Consider the following 21779-nt stretch of genomic DNA (forward strand, 5'->3'; position numbering starts at 1 on the left):
TTACCATTGCATATAAGAAACACGTCTAATTTTACTTTCAGAAGGATGGTGAGAAGGACTTTGATGGCAAATCCAATCTAGAGTGTCAATGATTTTAGCAATATTACATTTTAGATACTATTTCTTTTAACCTCATGTAATTGACAAATCTGTACATTTAAACCTGATTTTATACTATGTCTTTTAAAACTTTAAACCTGTTTTTGTGATTATCTAGTGATTGTATATTTTTATTTTTGATTTTATTATTACATTTATTCATATTGTAGTAGCCATGTATTATATATATCTACTCTGACGTTTTCTATGGCTGTAAATCGTTGAATGACATTAAATTCATCTATCTATCTATGCCCATACTATTTACTTGATGCTTGTGACAAATAATGATTATTATGAACCCCAGTGCGTCCTTCTTAACATAATTGTAACTATGCATTTCTGAATGAAAAATCTCAGACATAACCGGAACTTGAACTAGGACCGCTGCAGGCTAGTGATCCAGAATATGCCGCCACCACAAAAACAAGGCATTCATATACGCTACTTCTGTCCCTTCCAAAGAACATTGCATTATGAAATTGACTCAACTCAGTGAAGGTAGCTGTTTTCAATAATCCTCTTAAAAGACCTGCCCACTTGTTGTTCCTGGCTTCCAAATTATTTGCGATGAGAAATAACCACTGGTTCTGAGAACAATGCTTAGTCTGAAGAGAAGTGAAAGTTTTAAGAAGAATTAAATCTTCTTATTTTACTCTTCTAGATTATTAACAGCGATGTCTTGTAAATTATACATCGATTTTACATCATTCTTATAATGAGGAAGTAAAAATACTGATGAAGGTTTGTGTAAGCAGAGGCATTGCATTGAGTCATAAAGAAGGAATTAGCCCTTTATACTCTCCGCGGATTAAAATTATAAAGATGCTCGCTCAGGTATTCACATGACGTACGCAGCAAACTTCAACACGCATGTGGAAACAAGGATCTAGGAGTAACTTTCACCTTCTCTCAAGTATTTGAGGAACCTGTAAACATCTGCATTCTGAAACAGGGTGGTACTAAAATAATAAAATACTTGTTACTTTAACCCTCCTGATACCAAGATTTTTTTGTCACAACTTACTAATATCTAGGAGAGGAATACTATTAGCACTATCAAAATCATACATCAATTTCTGTGAAGCATTTCGAACATTTAATAATTTATATTATATTATTGAATAATGACCCATAGAAAATATAAAAATTATAAAATAATGTTCTTTTTTTAATATTGGGCGATTCAAAAGTCCCGTCGTTGAAAACGTTGTAGCAAAATGAATGAATTTTATCTACTCATTTGTATATTTGTCCGTTTATCTATTTTTTTTATTTAGTTATTCATTAACTATTTGTTTTTAATAACTATTTGTTATTTATTTATTACATATTTATTAATTTATTACTTTATTAATCTACTTATTTGTTTATTAAACTATTTATTTATTTATTTATTTACTCATTTACTTATTTACATATTTATATATTTACATACTTATTATTTAATTTGTTATATTTATTTTTAATTATTTATATATTTATTAACTATTAAATCATTTAGTTATTCATTAATTTACTTATTTACTTATTTACTCACTCACTCACTCATTAACCCGCTAACCCATTAACCAATTATTTATTTATTCATTCATTTATTCATTTACTTATATACTTCCTTATTATTTATTTATTTTTATTTTTTCATTCATTTATTCATATATTAATTTACTTCATCATTTACTTATGTACTTTCTTATTAAGTGAAGCGTCGGCTGGAACAACGTTATAAGTTACAGTTAGTAAAATTTACAGGAGCTGCAAAAATGAGTACACGTACAACGTTGTTCTTATAGAGTAGCAAACTTTTGAGTGGACAAATTTCACGTACTGCATTGATGGACAGTTGCAAGCCAAAGAGTATAGCAAGGTAACATGACATACAACATTATTACACGGAAACACGTCGAATGAAAATTTTGTAACTTACAACGTTGTTCCAGCCGACGCTTCAATTATTTATTCATTTGTGTAATCATTTACTTAATTATTTACTTATGTATTTTCTTATTATTTATTTATTTATTTATTTATTTATTTATTCATTGACTTAATTATTTACCTATGTACTTTCTTATTATGTATTTATTTATTTATTTATTAAATCGCTTACTTAATCATTTACTTATGTACTCCCTTATTATTTATTTATTTATTTATTTATTCATTCAATCACTTACTTAATCATTTACTTATGTACTTTCTTATTTATTTATTTATTTATTTATTTATTTATTTATTTATTTATTCTGCTACTTATTTGTCTGTTTATTCGTTCATTTGTTCGTTCGTTTACTCATTTATTTACTTATCTGTCTGTCTACCTACCTATCGAGCTATTCATCTATCCAGGTATTTATTTATTTATTTACTTATATATATATATATATATTTATTTATTTATTTATTTATTTATTTATTCTGCTACTTATTTATTTATTTATTTATTTATTTATTTATTTATTTATTTATTTATTTATTTATTTATTTATTTATTTATTTATTTATTTATTTATTTATTTATTCTGCAGGATTAAGGCAATGAGGCCTTTCCTGCAACATTATCTGAAGTAATATTTACATACCAATAACAATAAGATCAGTAGTATTAATGGTAGTAGCTACTCATAAAATCACTGTCTAATTTATGAGTTTACATATAATGGAATATTGACTAAACATGGGAGTTTCCTTATACATAATTAAGTAATTTACAGAAGGAACCAGTTACAATAAGAAGATGCAGAGTTACAATAAAATGTGAGGTGAAGTACAAGCAATTGAATTGATATGTCCATGTGGGAATAATTTAAGAGGAAAGTTATCCAGAAAGGTGTTCGCCTGGGAGAAAAATAGAGGTAGAGTTATGCAAAGGTCAGAACAGGGATGAGAGAGAAAATACTGGAAGAATTGGACCGGGTAGATAGCGTCTATAGACAAGAAAAATCAAACTTTAGGCACATAAAGATGTGTATACATTGTAATTCTCTAAGTATTTAAATAAAACTGTATGCGCGCTTAATATGCGTAGTTGTATTTTAGAAAGTCCTAACTTTCTACACAAGCGATTATTTCGGAACCACCCTTCATTGTAATTCCAAGTTTTCACTAGCTGCTGTTTCGAAACCAACCCCCGCCATACGCCATACGTCACTGTGGGCCTCAGCTATATAAGATTCGACCGGTATGTTATTTACCATTCAGCTTATAGCAACCAGTTACAAGAAGTAAGCAGCCATGAGCCTGGTAAGTACCACACAAACAACTGCACATCACATCTTATTCATTTAACATATTTTCAACTGGCTCTCTATAAAATCGAAAAATGTAAATAGAATCATAAATTAAATCTAACTCCTAGATCCAATACCGTTTGCTATGTTCTGCTTTACAAATGACAAATTAACATCTTTAAATTACATAACATTTAGATAAAAGAGTTACCCCTCCAATAAAGTTGAACAACCAAGTATAGTAATTACAGCCAATAACTCCAACAAATTCCAATCTTCAACAGAGGAAATTCTCTTTAAAACAAATGACTGGTTCTCAGTCAATAAATTGGTATTAAATTGTAACAAAACTAACATAATTCAATTTAAATCCTGTCCAAATTCAACCCCGCAAATTTCTAGCGCAATAATTAACAATATATCTCTATTAGAAACAACAACAACCAAATTTTTTGTCTTAAAAATCGATAATGTGTTAAATTGGAAAAATCATATTAAAGAAATTACCCCCAAACTAAATTCAGCTTGTTTTGCTATTAGATCTATGCAAAAGATAGTAAATATCAATACCTTAAAAACAATATACTTTGCATACTTCCACTCGATAATGAGTTTTGGAATAATATTCTAGGGAAATTCCACTGATAGTAACAGTATATTTCCCTTACAAAAAATAGTAATTACAATAATAGTAGGTGCCAAATCTAGGGAATCTTGTAGGACTATTTTCAAAAAAACTACACATAATGCCCATGGCTTGTCAGTATATATCTTTTCATTAATAATCTTCCTCGTATGTAATCGTGAAAACTTTGTAACTAATTCAACAGTTCATAGCATAAATACACGTCAAGAAAATGACTTTCATACTCCATCGGCAAGTCTATCTTGCTATCAAAAAGGAGTGCGTTATATGGCAGTAAACATTTTTAATAGCCTCCCTATCGATATAAAAAATGAAACTCAAAACATAAAATTATTTAGGGCCAAATTAAAGAAGTACCTAATTTCTCACGCCTTCTATTCTGTAGGTGAATTCATGACATTCAATAACGCTTCATGAAATTGATACTAAAACTTTCTGTTTTACTAGTAGACTATATTGTAAACCTCGTCTGTGTATATTTCATCTAGACTGTGACTATAAATTAAGACTTTATAATAGTATTAAGTTTTTTGACTTGTTCCATATTTTAGCTGTAAGTAATGTATGAATACCATGGGATGTTAATAAATACAATATAATACAATACCATAAATAACACTCTTTACATTATGGATACAAATTGAAGGAGGCTTATGTAAAACAAAGGACTGTCACATACCTACTATGGGTTGAATAATTTTATCACTTTTTAAGTTTTAACGTTTATGTGGGAAAATTTCCGTTACCATTCCTGCAAGAGGCCCTACCCTACGCACATTTTGCTCCTTAGCAACCGGCGACGTATGATTATCGAAAAAAATTAATGAAGTTTTAATAGAATCGTACAGATCGAGGTGGCTCAGTTGTAACGCACTGGATTCCCATTCCGGAGATCATGGGTTCAAATCCCGTGGCCTTCCAATTTGACTGAGATTTTTCATGATTTTCCTGAGTCACAAATAAAAATGACGGATTGGAAATTTACATACCATGATTTACAATCACCATTATTGTAATCATTAAAAGTACTTATAGTGAGTCAAAATGAATAGTGTCATATACACGGTGAACCGAAAGTAGTGTCATTAATTTCATGGGGTTATTCTTTGAGATAATATTTCAAACTTTAATGTAATTTTGATCGTTTTTGTTTCCTTTCGAGATAAAAATTGTTTTATATGAAACATTTCATAGCGTGTTTTTGAAAAGTTATTGATTTAATTCCCAATATGTTCAGTTAATTTAAAAGAGCAGTGTATTATGACAATAAATGAATGAGAGAATTTTAGTTTTGTGCTTTAAACGTGTAGAAATTTGAACTGAACAAATGTAATTTTTCGTTCTGCAAAGGAATTTTACAACGTTATATTTATTTTGTTCGGATCAAATTTCTGCACTTTTAAAGGACAAAACTAAAATCCTTTCAATCATTTAGTGTAATAATTATACTATCATCTTTTCTTAAATTGATTAAGCATATTGGGAATTAAATCAATGACTTTCCAAAAACAAACTATGAAATGTTTCATATAAAATATTTTTTATCTCGAAAAGAAAGCAAAAACGAGCAAAATTGTATGATAGTTTTTGTTTTGAAATATCTTAAAGAATACTCCCCCACCCCGAAATTAATTACATTACTTACTGTTCGCTATGTATATCGGGTGTAACTACGTAGATTCTGGTACACCTTAATAGTAATATAGGCCTACGTTACAAGAGCGGTATGTTGACGTTTTCATGTTCGAGGAGAAGATTGAAAAAGCGAAACGTAGTTGAGCTTTTTTAATTTCCGAGAACATGAAAAGAAACATACCGCTCGTATATCGTACATTATTTTGTGCGAAGATCGTTTATTACATACCTGAAAGACGAATTTCTAATTAGTTGCAATGAAATCTCCATGTTGGTTTCTGTTTAATGACGGCAACTTTAGAAAACAAAAATATCTATACTCCAGCAGGCCGTGATATACGTCTGTCTTTTTTTTCCCCCCAGTCTATAAATGCGAACTTCAAACAAACGGTAAGGTTATGTAATGATTTATTTTTCATTTTAATATTTTAACAATATTATTTATATAACATATTGCAGTAATAACATCGGCATCTGGAGTCTTGATGATTTTTTCACGGCTTCCTTAATGTTACTTGTATCAGGAATACAATAGCTTTCGTGGAGTAGTAGACTTTACTTAATTGTTGCAAGTATTTAAAAACAATAATTAACATTGCAATTTAGGTGAAATTGCAGCGGTAAGTTTCCAATTTATAATTATTACTATGTTAAACGTCTCTAAAAATAATATGTTAAAAGCCTGAAGCAGTAAAATGAATGTCGCGCTTAAGCGGTAAGAAGAGGGAAATTGTTATGTGTGTTACGTTGGGAATACTGAATGTGGTATTTCACACTTACCGCGTATTGGTTCTGGTCGGAAAACAAGCAAATACGCACGATCTCGCACAAATACCTTTTCCGATTTGTTTCACGTACGTAGTTAAGGATTGCTATGGTGAAATTTCTATTTCATATATTTTTAAGCTAGATAGTCGATTCTTTGTACACAGACTCCTAGTGATATCATTAACGACGCGTTTTTACTCGTAGTTCATATTTATATATTCAGTAGTTCAATACTTATTTGAATTTGAAATAAATAATTTACATATTTTCAAAATTTGTCATCTCCCCCCCAGTCTTTAACCATAGTGTCTGAAATATTTTTACAACATCTTTGTTGTCTTTGGAAAGTTCCTATGTTCTCATATTATTTTAGTTTCACTTTGTAAAAATTGGGGAAAAAATTAAACCTATTCGTATTGAAATTTGTAAAATTTCTGTAAGCACACATTACATTTTTATATAAAAAAATAATCTATTTAAAAATGCCAACACAATTTTGTTAAGAATACTTTAAAGAACGTGTAGATACTAAAAATTTTAGCATAAAATATGTAGAAACCTTAGCAACGTGAATGCAGAGAAATGGGTAAAAAAAAAAGGACGGGAAAATGGGTTTGAAAGTGGGACTTAATGAGTGCAGCAGCCCTTTTAAAGATGGCGTAATTAATGGCGCAACCGCCGTAGGGTTCTAAAACAATGTCAAAGTGTAAAGTATACATCATAGCTTCATTTTCTAAAAAAAAAAAAAAAAAAAAAAAAAAAAAAATACCATAATAAATCCCCTGTCACTTTCTACATTGTATTACTATTCCTTTCTCATTTATTAACTGGAATTAAAGATATTTATACATGGAATAAACAGATAAATTTAGTCAAGTAAAGCTGGATAAATGACCTTAAATAATAGAGCACGAGTAGGGGAGAGTTGGGTAGTATCGGACATCGGGTAATATCGGACAGTGCGTTTCTTTCATCTACCACAGATGGCAGTACCTGAATGACGTGGTTACGTAACTGAATGCGACATCACAGAAACGTAACCATGTCAACGTAACTATCATCTGGTTGTACAGAGCGTTCGCCTACGGGTGGGGCCAGGAAAGCGGCATGTGCTGGTACGCCGCTTTGTGCGCGCAGTTGTTGAGACACGCTCCACAATCAAGGTCGACAAGTTATCAGTTGAGAGCCAGATGTTGCAGTATTTAACACGTACAGTGCAGTTTCTTGACACAGTTGCTTAAATATTCAGAGTGTGTGTAAAATTTGGTAACAATGCAAAACGCAAAATTCACGCTTGAACTGAGAGTTTTTATGATGTATGATGCATATGTGAAAAGAGAGTCATTTAGAGTGGTGCGTAGGCAATTTGGAGTGAAATATCCGGGTAGAGAAACCGTTAGACGTCCTGTTAACAAACTAAGGACAACATGGTCGCTAAATCCTGCAATTCCTACGCGAAATCCAAAAGTATTGAAGGAAGAAAAAAACTGGCGAAATCAATGCATCATTTACACGCTGTCCTTAAAAAAAATCTGTAAGACGTGTTTCACAGGAAGTTAGTGTTTCAAAAACATCAGTCTTTACTGCTGCTAAACTTTTAATATTAAAACTCTACAGAGAGAGTATCGTGCATGAATTACGGCCTAGAGACGATGAAAAACGAGTTCTGTTTTGTGATTGGATTTTACAAAGTATTGTGGACGGTATTGTGAATTTCCATTTAATAATTCACTTCCAACATCGCCTAAAACAAGGTTAGTACAACGTAGAAAAATTCTTATGTGCATGCTATTAGTATAGAAAGCGGAAGCTTACTGATAGACGATTCCCGTAAGCGACACTGCAGGCAGGCCGCTTTCCTGGCCCCACCCGTAGGTGAACGCTCTGTAGATGAAAGAAACTCACTGTCCGATATTACCCGATGTCCGATACTACCCAACTCTCCCCTTATTTAGCCTACAAAACGAAATTTTTGCTGTTTCCAGAAGCTGCTGTTGCTGCTTGGGGCTGTTGGTCTAGTGTTATCCGATTATGCACCACCCATAGTCAGTCCACCGTACGACCCTCCGAGGGAGTACGGCCCGCCTCCACCTCCGCCGCCTCCCCCACCACCCCCGCCGCCACCTCCACCACCTGATCCAATTTATGGCCCGCCTGCACCACCTGATCCAGTTTATGGTCCACCGCCTCCACCGCCAGTGTACGCTCCGCCACCTCCACCACCGCCACCGCCTCCACCACCGCCGCCGCCACCCCCACCGCCACCTCCACCACCTGCGCCAATTTATGGTCCACCTGCACCGCCTGATCCAGTTTATGGACCACCAGCTCCTCCACCTCCACCGCCTCCACCACCTCCACCGCCTCCTCCAGTGTATGTAGCTCCTCCACCTCCCCCAGCATACGTAGCCCCACCTCCTCCTCCACCACCACCACCCCCACCGATATACGCCCCTCCACCGCCACCAATATACGCCCCACCACCGCCTCCACCGCCTCCCCCACCACCACCGCCTCCACCACCACCACCACCACCTGCGCCCCCACTACCATATGCTCCACCACCACCACCCGATCCAGTGTATGGTCCACCAGCACCACATAAGCCTGCACCACTGTTGCCACCACTTCCAGCACCGCCTGCGTTCATCAGATAATTTAATTTTCCTTAGGTAAGTAATTTTGATACTTTGTCTGCCTTGGAGTTAGTAAGTGCTTCGGTCTTACAACAGAATACAATCACAGTCTACTATACAGGGTGTTTCAAAAATAGAGGGCATGATTTCAGGTATGTATTCCTCATATGTAGACAGTACGAAAAGTTCATTAAAACATGTGTTCGGAAATGCTTGGTTTCCGAGTTATGGCCTTCAAAACAGTGATATTCACAGGAACGTTTTTCTTCCCGCAGGTAGTTGTCTTTACAGCAGATGTTCAAAAATGTCCACCTCCTGCTTGAATACAGGCCTCACATCGATGTCTCATGGCCCTGCGAACACTATCCCAAATTCCAGGAGTATTGCGTATTTCCTCACAACCTGCCACAATTCGATTCCGAAGCGATTCCATGTCAGGCACCGGAGACGAATACACCAATGATTTTAAATGGCCCCATAAGTAGAAATCGATAGCGTTGAAATCAGGTGAGCGTGAAGGTCAAGCAATTGGGCCACTTCTACCTATCCATCGATCAGGATACGTCTCCGGTAAAAAACGACGAGCCAGCGCAGCATTGTCCGCCTTACTGTACATGAAGTGCACTTCTGTCAGCTCCTGATTTGAGTGCATGTCGCACAGTACGTCAAACACAACACTCAAAGTATCCTTCACCTCGGAATTAATTGTCAGAGTGTCCTCTGTTAATATCTTCTGTCACGGCACCTACCTGTGGGAAGAAAAACGTTCCGGTGAATATCATAACTCGGAAAGCAAGGATTTTCGGACACATGTTGTAATGAACTTTTTGTATTGTCTTCATGTCAGGAATACATACTTGAAATTATGCCCTCTATTTTTGAAACACCCTGTATACAGTCACGAAGCTTAATACTTACTAAATATGCAAACATAAACAGTTGAAATATGCATCCATAGATAGTTGCTCACCAACAGGATCGCTACTATCTCCTCATCACAGACTCTTTTCCTAGCAGACGATAAAATATATTGTACTTTCGATATTGTGTTCTTTTGAAAAAATTAATACCTTCCTTCCACTATTGAAATATGAAATACATAAGGTTTATATATTATTTTCATAAAATATGTATTATATTCTATAAACTCACCTTCCTGGATCTTTCGGAAGAAGGATAACTCTAACCTATTTTTCTTACAATTTATAGTACTACAAACGTCTCCTTGTCCCATATTATTATTCAAATTATTGTATTTTAGCCATTTACAGTTATTACAAACGATAACGAACATTTCACAGTTTACATAGCTTTTCACAAAAATGCGAAATACGGCACAGTCAATGCTTTTTCGATCTGGACCAGGCCGTAATGTTTGTTCGGGTTTTCTATTTCAGTGTATGGAGCTCAGTAAAATATTATATTATAACTTTATTGCGTATCATTGCTAAGTTTTATTTAGTGTAATGTGTCCATAAGTTCCGTTTACTTCTTGTTATGTAATATGTTGCAGAAATAATTACAAAACTGTGTTATTTTAATGTGAAGAGAATTTTACATGTTAACATAATCTGTTCGCGTCAACATTTCAAGTTTAGTCGATAAATGTGACCCCGATCCCGACCTCATTAACCAAATAAATGATCCTGTAATTCTGGAATCAATACCGCAGTATTCTGCTGAGAGTGTTTTGAACTAATTGGTCAGTTAGTGATAATTTATTCCCACGCAATCTGTGTGGAAGAGCAAAACTCAAATCAGCAATAAACAGGAATTCAAGCAACTTGGCGCAATTTTTGTGCATATGTCGACATATACGGTCCTTATAAAATTAAAACTTGCGTTCTCTGACACTCATGTTCAAATTATTCTATAAAATAACGTGGTAAAACTTTCATTAATGAGACATTCCAGAAATAAAAATAGGAGTGCAATATTTCAACAACAATATAGTTTTCTGGTAATTTAATTGACCTTAACGAATGTTTCCTATCATGATAATTATTTTAATGGTAAGAAACATGAGTTTAAAAGCGAAATTAAATTGCTGGTGAAAACTATTTTCTCATGCCAAATTTGGTTACATTATTTGGTTTATATGACGTCATTCCATTTTCGGCCAATGAACTGTAATGAAATTTTGAATTACAACCAATCACAGTCATACATCGCGATAATTTCTGTAGCTCGATTTATCATTATCAATATCGCATGGTCGTTCTTTTGTTTAGTCAGTGTCGCCAACTGTTTTAACGCAAATCGGTGAGCATGAATCCATTGTACTAAATAAAGTGCGAAATCCTACTTCTACATTCTACATCTTCATCTTCAGATTCCATGTCCATTGTAACTAAAGAAAATGACACTCCTTCACAACAATTGTTCATTTAATTAATGTATTAATCAGGTTATTTGTAATTATACTATAAAATGTTTAAATTAAATTATAATTTCAGCAGATAATGAAAACGTATTTCTGTTATAATAACAAGAGAAAAGCGCAGTACATGTAATTAACATGTTTAAACCTGCATTTCGCTTTTCTCACTTGGCATTACTGAATAACATTCAATTTCTTTATTGCAGTAGGGCTAATCGTTATTCATCTATTTCGACTTCACAATTTCTGAATAGGTTAAGTATTCATAAATATAGGCCTACAATTGTTAACATTTTGTGAGCGAATTTTAGGGCTATATTATTTACATTTTTATTTTATTCACGAAATACTCCTAATAAATATCACTGGAGGTCTGAGATTACCCAGCCAACTAATCACAGTCAAACATCGCGACAATTTCTGCAACTCGATTTATCACTATCAATTTATCGCATGGTCATTCTTTTGTTTTGTCGCCAACTGTTTTCACGTAAATCGATGAGCAAGAATCCATTGTACTAAATAAAGTGCGAAATCCTACTTCCACATCTACATCTTCATCTTCTAATTCCATCTCCATTGTATCTAGAGAAAATGACACTCCTTCAAAACAATTGTTCATTTAATTAATGTATTAATCAAGTTATTTGTAATTATACTATAAAATTACTATACTATGATTTCAGCAGATAATGAAAACGTATTTCGTTATAATAACAAGAGAAAAGCGCAGTACATGTACTGTAATTAACATTTTTAAACCTGTATTTCGCTTTTCTCAATAGGCATTACTGAATAACATTCAATTGTTTTTATTGTAGTAATCGTTATTCATCTATTTCGACTTCACAATGTCTGAATAGGTTAAGTATTCATAAATATTCAATTGTTAACATTTTGTGAGCGAATTTTAGGAATATATTATTTACATTTTTATTTTATTCACGAAATAGTCCTAATAAGTGTCACTCGAAGTCTGAGGTTTCCCAAATCAATTATTCCGCAAATCTCAGACCTCTTGTGACATTACTATATATTAGATAATTCCTACTGCATGAGTGCATTGGAAATATTTTTCAGGTGAAAGCAGAGATTATAAAAACATACCAGCCTTCTGCAAATATGAAATTCGTGGATAAACATTTGAGGTTATACTGTATTACAAAATATTATTTTTATGGTGAACTCGTAAAACTCAGATGATCTCTCCAATTTTACAAAGCTGATTTGATGCGAAATGTTCAGAGGAATGAGAGTGGGCAAGACACCAGGTTCTTAATTGCTTACTTGTGTAATAATCGCATGAATTTTGAAATGTTGCAGGAGCGACGAAACATTAAAGCACTTGTGAAGAACAGGAATGGAGCAGCATGTCTCGTACACGGACCACGGCGAGGATGAAGCAGCGTTTAGACAAGCGGATGGATTCACAGTTCCCGCATTATGAATAATACAACTGTAGGCCTATTGTTATTTAAAGAGCTTTGCTTTGTGCCAGCCCATTGTACTAATATGTCATGCGTTTATGTTCTGTGAACAATAAATATATAATGTGTTTATAAATAAACCTGTTACCATTATTAATTATTGTCAACTCATTACCTAAACCATCCGTGTAATTCGGTGCCCCTGGGGCACTTTCACTGTTATTAGTAATCACTACCGGAAAATAATTTAATATACACCTCAAGATAAACCTGTGAATAACAGCGCTAACGGATATGTGTAACAAAAATTTATAGCGAAGTAACAGAGGATTTGAGTGTCATTATCAGAAGACGGATTCATATGCACTAAAAACGGAAAAATATGTATGCACGTATGCATTTAAAAACTAGGATATATGCAGTGTTAAAATAGAAAAATAGTAATATGCGTTACAAGAGCGGTATGTTGAAGTTTTCATGTTCGAGGAAAAGTTTGAAAAAGCGGAACGTAGTTGAAAGAAAACATACCGCTCGTGTATCGTACATTATTTTGTGCGAAGATCGTTTATTACATACCTGAAAGAGGAATTTCTAATTAGTTGCAATGAAATCTCCATCTTGGTTTCTGTTCAATGACGGCAAATTTGCAAAACAAAAATATCTATCTTCAACATTGTTGCTTTAAAATGTTTTCTGTGTTTACTATACTCCAGTAGGCCGTGATATACGTCTGTCTTTTTTTTCCCCCCAGTCTATGATGAGTCTGGAATCTTGTTGACTTTTTCACGGCTTCCTTAATGTTACTTGCATCACGAATGCAGTAACTTTAGTGGAGTTGTGGAGTTTACTTAATTTTTGCAAATATTTAAAAACAATAATTAACAGTGCAATTTAGATGAAATTGCAGTGGTAAGTTTCCAATTTATAATTATTACTATATTGAAAATCTCTAAAAATAATATGTTAAAAGCCTAAAGCAGTAAAATCAATATGTAACTTAAGCGGTAAGAAGAAGGAAATTGTTATGTGTGTTAGGTTGGGAATACTGAATGAGGAATTTTAGACTTTCCGCGGCTTGGTTTTGTGCGGAAACCAAGCAAATACGCACGATCTCGCACAAAAGTATTTTATTTTAAGCAAATTTCATTCATTCATTCACAGTCTTCTGCCAAAGAGCAGGCCTTTCACTGCAAACCCAGCATTATCCAGTCTTTCCTATTTTCTGTCTACCTCTATGTCTCCTCATATGTTCCATATATTATCTTAATGTTGTCTATCATCTGATATCTTCTTTTGCCCCGAACTCATCTCCCGTTCACCATTCCTTCCAGTGTATCCTACAGTAGGCAGTTTCTTCTCAGCCAGTAACCCAACAAATTCATTTTTCGCTTTCTGATCAGTTTCAGCATCATTCTTTCTCACCCACTCTTTCCAACACAGCTTCATTTCTTATTCTGTCTGTCCACTTCACACGCTCCATTCTTCACCATATCCACATTTCAAATGCTTCTATTCGTTTCTCTTCATTTCGTCGCAATGTCCATGTTTCTCCCCCACACAATACCACACTCCACACAAAGCACTTTATTAGTCCCTTCCTCAGTTTTTTCTCCAGAGTTCTGCTGAAGATGCTCCTTTCAAATTACTATTATTGACGGTTTTTCTGTTATACATAAGAATACCGATATACCATCAGTTGATGAAAGAGTAGTGGAACGGAGAAAATTTCTCTCCGGCACCGGGATTTGAACCCGGGTTTTCAGCTGTACGTGCTGATGCTTTATCCACTAAGCCACACTGGATTCCCATCCCGGTGTCGGATCGAATCCTCTCAGTTTAAGTTCCACCTCTTCGGTTCCCTCTACTGGCCACTTTCTACACTACGTCATAGATGTCTATGAACGTAGGACTAATGTCCCAATATATATATATAGGTACATACCATCAGTTGTTGAAGTTGCGTTTTCTTCAACCCACTACTTAAGCAGTAAACGTCTGGCACATTTTTCGTTGGGCATCACTAGATATGCGTCTTCCGCCCAAAACTCCGGACTCGGGTCCTCCAGAACAACCCAATCACAATAGCCAACACTCAACTTCCACTCCAGCGGAATCTCACATATCTAGGAATACCCCTCACCTCCAAACTCTCCTGGACCGAAGTAGCTAAAGAAACCTGGAGGAAATATAATGCAGCCACCAGAGCAATAAGCTACCTAAGTGGCATCAATCGACCCGGTTGTATAACCGAAACACTCCTCCACCTATACAAAGCATTGGTTAGATCCCTATGCATATATCCCTCCATTTTCCTCGCACAAGCCCCTCCAACGACCCAATTGAAATTTGAAGCACGCGAAAGAAGAATTCTCCGCCAAATCTTCCACCTGCACAGACGCACCAGAAATAACACAGTTTATACTACCACAAAAAAAAAGCCACTCTTCACACACCTAAACAACATAAACAGGAAATACACACATTCGGCAGTAAATCGCGTATATACACAACACATCTTCGCAAATCCCCCGAACACAAACAACAGAACAACACAGGAGAAACTCCTCTACAACTACCACCAGCCCCCACCACCAAACTAAAACACACAAACAAAACCACAAACACGTGTTGGAAATTTGAATACTGTCTGAGAGGACACACGACAGCAACAGAGAGGCAGATGAATAAAATAACACCACACCATGAAAGTCTCCATAACGATTCAGACGCTTCTGCCACCGGAAGGGGAAACTCAAAAATGTATGTATGTATGCACAGTGTTCTGCCCAAGAGCAGGTCTTTAACTGCATACCCAGCATTTCCCTTTCTTGGTTTCCTCTTAATCTCCCCATATAATACTTTAATGCTGTCTATCAACTGATATCTTTTACCCCGAACTCTTGTCCCGTTCACCATTCCTTAAGCATTCCAAATTAACAAATTAGGCCTACACCAAAATAATTAAAACAAAAAAAAATAAAGTAAAAAATAAAATAAATATAAAGCCAATCACCGCAGTCACACACCTACTGGCACTTAAGCCAGAAATAGTGTCATATACAGTATGTAAATATATATTTATTGTTATTTATGTACAATGGCTGGAGAGGGCAACCTGCGCGTATAAGACCCTAAAACGGCCTCTGGCTCAAAGCCAGTAAAGTCAATAAACATCACATCACTGGTAAAACTAATTCAAAATTGATAATTTTCTTGCAGCTAGACTGTTCTAAAATACAATTCACTTCACACAGAATCGAATATTCCCTGACCTGTCACCACAATAAAATGAGATATTCATATTTGCCACGTCGTCAAGTAGAAGACAAAAAATTGCATTATCGAGCCTATATTATTGTTGGCAGGCGTGGGAATTCGAGTTTAAGCTAGCGCTAAGAATCTGTCAACACTGCCTGCAATTTCCGCGCCTATCTTATTGCAGCGTTCCCATGACAACTGTCAAAATCTTAAGCATGTGCGAAGTATACACGATAAGGTGGCTTTTTGTTTTGATCCTAATATCTCTATATTATACACTAGCCGTACCCGTGCGCTCCGCTGCACCCGTTAGAAATAAATATAAAGTAATTACATAATTAAAATAGGACATTTGATCCAGGGAACATTCGTGTTTGATAGAAGGATAAATCGTTTAATATGTTACTTAATTTAAATTGCATCCAAATAATTAAAATGCGATCATTTTGGTCCAGAGACACTCATTGGTGCAATGACAATTCCTTTAACATGTTTCTTAATTTTTATTACATGCAACAATAGTTTAATGAAGATTGACATCATTTAGATTTAATGTGTATACTTTATTTTACTTGTTATAGGTTTCCATTGAATTATGGCAATAACTTAATTTTAACTCTTGTTTTTTGTTTATGTACGTATTGTCGCGATATGACTTCCTAACTTAAAGCGACATAAAATAAATAAATTAAAAAAAAAACTCTTGTTTTCTACGTATTCAGTAAATGGCGTTTGGCCCACTATGGTTCTGATCTCTTCAAATAACTTAAATTATATTATATAATATTACATTACACATATTATATGTTATATGTTATATGTTACGTTACGTTACGTTACATTACATTACATTACATTACATTACATTACATTACATTACATTATATTATATTATAATATATTATATTATATTATATTATATTGCATTGCATTATATTATATTATATTATATTATATTATATTATATTATATTATATTATATTATATTATATTATATTATATTATATTATATTATATTATATTATATTATATTGTATTGTATTGTATTGTATTGTATTGTATTGTATTGTATTGTATTGTATTGTATTGTATTGTATTGTATTGTATTGTATTGTATTGTATTGTATTGTATTGTATTGTATTGTATTGTATTATATTATATTATATTATATTATATTATATTATATTATATTATATTACATTACATTACATTACATTACATTACATTACATTATATTATATTATATTATATTATATTATATTATATTATATTATATTATATTATATTATATTATATTACATTATATTATATTACATTATATTATATTACATTACATTATATATTATATTATATTATATTATATTATATTATATTACATTACATTACATTACATTACATTACATTACATTATATTATATTATATTATATTATATCATATCAGAAGTTACTGTAATAAAATTATAGCATTATGTCCATCTAGAGAAACTACACTTTCCAATGGTGAAATAATAATTAATTATACAAATCGGTTAATTTAGCTTCCGATATTACTTCATACAAACACACAAACATTCTCTGTAGGCTATGTTTCATAGCTTTCGATTGTTCCTGTCCAAGGCCCCTTATAGACGAAGTCATTTGTTTTTTATTTCATTTTATTTTAATTTTAAAACTCATTTATCTCATTAAATATCAGTCCTATCAAAATTTGTCAAGGAATAAAACGTATCGCAAATTATTTTTAAAGAAACTTTTGTTATGTAACATTTTTCACAAAAATCAATAATAAGCGAGATATTTCGATTTATTTAATCCAGGCCCCTTTATAATCCCCCTTTTAAATACAGTAATGTATTTTGAATGCCATATAGCCTAAAATCTAAGTTACAACGAACTTAATTTATATTCCAATTTTCATCGAAATCCGTTCATCCATTATCGCGTGAAAAGGTAACAAACATACAGACAGACAGACAGACAGACATACAAACAAAAATTTCAAAAAATCGATTTTCGGTTTCAGGGTGGTTAATTATATATGTTAGGACCAATTATTTTTGGAATATCGAAAATTACCAGAAAATTTCGGCTACAGATTTATTATTACTATAAATTGTACAGAGTCAGCAATGCATTTCATTATGGAGAGCTTTGTTGATTGCCAAGGATTTGTCCGCAATGATTCACCGACAACTCTGTCTGCCTGTTGTCAGATGGCAATAGCCTAAATAAAAAAACTACTGTAATGTCTTTCAATGTCTGCGTTTCTTCTGTATTCCAATTTTTTTGCTTTTATTAATATTCTTAATCTTGTTTTAAGCACCAGATAGATAAAAAAAAAAAAAAACAAAATCTGCGTTTAAATGCACTAAAAGCTGAAATATGCATTAACCCCTTAAATATGCACATATGCACTATAAAATCTTTACTTACTTACTTACTGGCTTTTAAGGAACCCGGAGGTTCATTGCCGCCCTCACATAAGCCCACCATTGGTCCCTATCCTGAGTAAGATTAATCCATTCTCTATCATCATATCCCACCTCCCTCAAATCCATTTTAATATTATCTTCCCATCTCGGCCTCCCTAAAGGTATTTTTCCCTCCGGCCTCCCAACTAACACTCTATATGTATTTCTGGATTCCCCCATACGTGCTACATGCCCTACCCATCTCAAACGTCTGGATTTAATGTTCCTAATTATGCCAGGTGAAGAATACAATGCGTGCAGTTCTGTGTTGTGTAACTTTCTCCATTCTCCTGTAACTTCATCCCTCTTAGCCCCAAATATTTTCCTAAGCACCCTATTCTCAAATACCCTTAATTTCTGTTCCTCTCTCAAAGTGAGAGTCCAAGTTTCACAACTATGCAGAACAACCGGTAATATAACTGTTTTATACATTCTAACTTTCAGATTCCGAGGCTTATTTGAATGATTCGTAACAAGCTGTTTTTTACGGTGATGGGTTGTTAGCCCTTCGCCCAACCCCCAAGCTGGAGGACCACCCCTCATCTACTGTCCGCGACTGCTTATTCAATATATTCACAGCTACCCTCCATATCTGGAGGCCGTCTCCTCGATCCGCAACCTGAGGACGCGCCATGCCGTGGTGATAGGGACCCACAATACATGGATAAAAAATCTTTACCTTTGTTTATAAATAACTTGAAGTGCATTTATGCAACGGTAGCATATGCTTTGCAAGTACGGAATAAAATATGAAAATATGGTAAAGAATTTTTTTTTTCTTAATCGTTACCGTCAATATTGAATGAAGGGTCCAGGGAAAAAAACAGGTAAGTCACTGTTTTGTCGAGATGGAATTTGAGGTGCCATTAGATTCTCTATGGAAAGGACTATCTTTTAGAGGTATGGAACAGGAAAAGAAACAGATTAGTCAACTGTTTCAGCGAAAAAAACAGGTTTCATGGAAACAATGACTTACCTGCTTTTTTTCCCTGGACCCTTCAAATGTTCTGAAACTTATTAAGAAAAAAATATTTCCTGAAGGAATAGGTAAAAGATCTTAGACTATGTTGTTGATGTAGGTCTTTGAAACTTTCCAGTATAAGAATCATGCAGATATTTAATTAATTCTACATTTTATTATGTAAATTGTTTGCGGTTGTAAAAAAAACAATGCAACTTTGATATTATTTTTACATGTAATTATTAGCTATTTTAATATTCTGAATAGTGTTTTATGAAGTGTAATGTATGTATATTCAGCATGAAAATTATGTTCATTTAGTGAAGAATAAGTAGAACGGAGAAAAATTCTCTCCGGCACCGGGACTCGCATCCGGGTTTTCAGCTCTACGTGCTGACGCTTCATCCACTAAGCCACACCGGATTGAGTCGTTCTCAGTTTAAGTTCTACCTTTCTATTCTTCTTTGGTGGCCTACCCTCAAGTACTGTGTTACAGAATATGTGATAGTGACACAATGACCAACACTACGTACAGAAGTGCACTCATTCCTAAAGACTAGTAATTTGTTCATTTAGCATTTATAGTAGCTGAGATAGAAAAAAAATAATTCCACTAAATCTTTGCAATGATATACCTCTACCCTTAAACTTTTTTGTTTGAAATACCTCAAAGAATAACTCCCTGATTAATGACATTAGTTATGGTACACCCTGTACATTTTGTTTGATAAATATATCGCCTCAATCGGACATGAACCCGCGATACTCCGAAACAGAAACAAGCGCTATAGTCACTAGCCCACCAAAGACGGCATTATTTGAGACAGGGAGATCAAAAACCCACTAATTCCAATTTTTGACAGAATTGAGTTATTGGCTGGATGGTGCTTTTTAGTTTGTCCCGCATGCGTGGAAGGCAAGAATACACTAATATCGACATTCATCTGCATTCTGGGGGCTGTTTTAAAACTCGTGGAAGTCAGAACTCCACTTACTCCATGGAATAAGAGAGTTTTTGTATCCCAAGCTTAATTTCCAGGTAGGTGGCAACACTATCGCTCAACCAGCTGAGTAAAGTGATACGACACGGTATTCAGAATATCACAAAAATCTATGAAATCCATGTAAGTAAGACTATTAAAGGCACAATATCGAGTCGATTAAATTCCAGAAACTCAATACAGATGCATCATTCCCCAGTCAACTAAAGTACAATTCAGCATTGCCATTGAAAGAAGAAAACAAAAGGACTTTAATGCAGTTTATTTCTGAGGAAAGTAGGATAAATTACCAAACTCTGTTTGCGGCCAGTAATAATCTAGAATCTAGATGCACAGGAAGAACATGAGAGTGAGAGAAAAAACAGAATCTGCAACATGAATCAGACTGTGTTAACATTTTAATATTGTTTGTGGTTTTATTTGTGTATTTTGATGTGCTTATGGTAATTTATGATTTTCTGTCTCATATTTGAAATTTACAAAAATGTAGCAATGCTAATCTTAATAATAAACTTCCATTTTCTCGTATATTCCAATGTTTCATAAGGAAATTATGATATATTTATCTTTTTTTCTTCACATGGCTCATATTTATTCACTTTTCTCAATTCATACACTGTGGAAGTCAGAAAACCACTAACTCCAGCAAATTGGAGTGTAAGATAATGTAAAAATTTAGGTTTTGAAGTATTTAATTGATGAAGAATGTAATTTTACACAATATTGATAGATAATAGTAATATGCGTTACAAGAGCGGTATGTTGAAGTTTTCATGTTCGAGGAAAACTTTGAAAAAGCGAAACGTAGTGAGCTTTTTTAATTTCCGGGAATTGAAAGAAAACATACCGCTCGTGTATCGTACATTATTTTGTGCGAAGATAGTTTATTACATCCCTGAAAGAGGAACTTCTAATTAATTGCAATGAAATCTCCATCTTGGTTTCTGTTCAATGACGGCAAATTTGCAAAACAAAAATATCTATCTTCAACATTGTTGCTTTAAAATATTTTCTGTGTTTACTATACTCCAGGAGGCCGTGATATACGTCTGTCTTTTTTTCCCCCAGTCTATAAATGCGAACTTAAAACAAACGGTAAGGTTATGTAACGATTTAGAGTTTACTTAATTTTTGCAAATATTTAAAAACAATAATTAACAGTGCAATTTAGGTGAAATTGCAGTGGTAAGTTTCCAATTTATAATTATTACTATATTGAACGTCTCTAAAAATAATATGTTAAAAGCCTAAAGCAGTAAAATC

The 21779-nt window shown here is 33.8% G+C and overlaps 1 protein-coding gene across 1 annotated transcript; it reads left to right on the plus strand.

The window, feature by feature from the left end:
- Positions 1-3298: 3298 nt before the first annotated feature.
- LOC138698788 (uncharacterized) lies at positions 3299-12981 on the plus strand. The gene is made up of 3 exons (XM_069825012.1): positions 3299-3345; positions 8367-9053; positions 12721-12981. The coding sequence occupies exons 1-2, from the start codon at positions 3337-3339 to the stop codon at positions 9036-9038; spliced, it is 681 nt and encodes a 226-aa protein (XP_069681113.1). The 5' UTR covers positions 3299-3336; the 3' UTR covers positions 9039-9053; positions 12721-12981.
- Positions 12982-21779: the final 8798 nt, after the last annotated feature.

The sequence above is a fragment of the Periplaneta americana genome, chromosome 4, assembly GCF_040183065.1.
Source record: "Periplaneta americana isolate PAMFEO1 chromosome 4, P.americana_PAMFEO1_priV1, whole genome shotgun sequence".
Lineage (NCBI taxonomy): Eukaryota > Metazoa > Arthropoda > Insecta > Blattodea > Blattidae > Periplaneta > Periplaneta americana.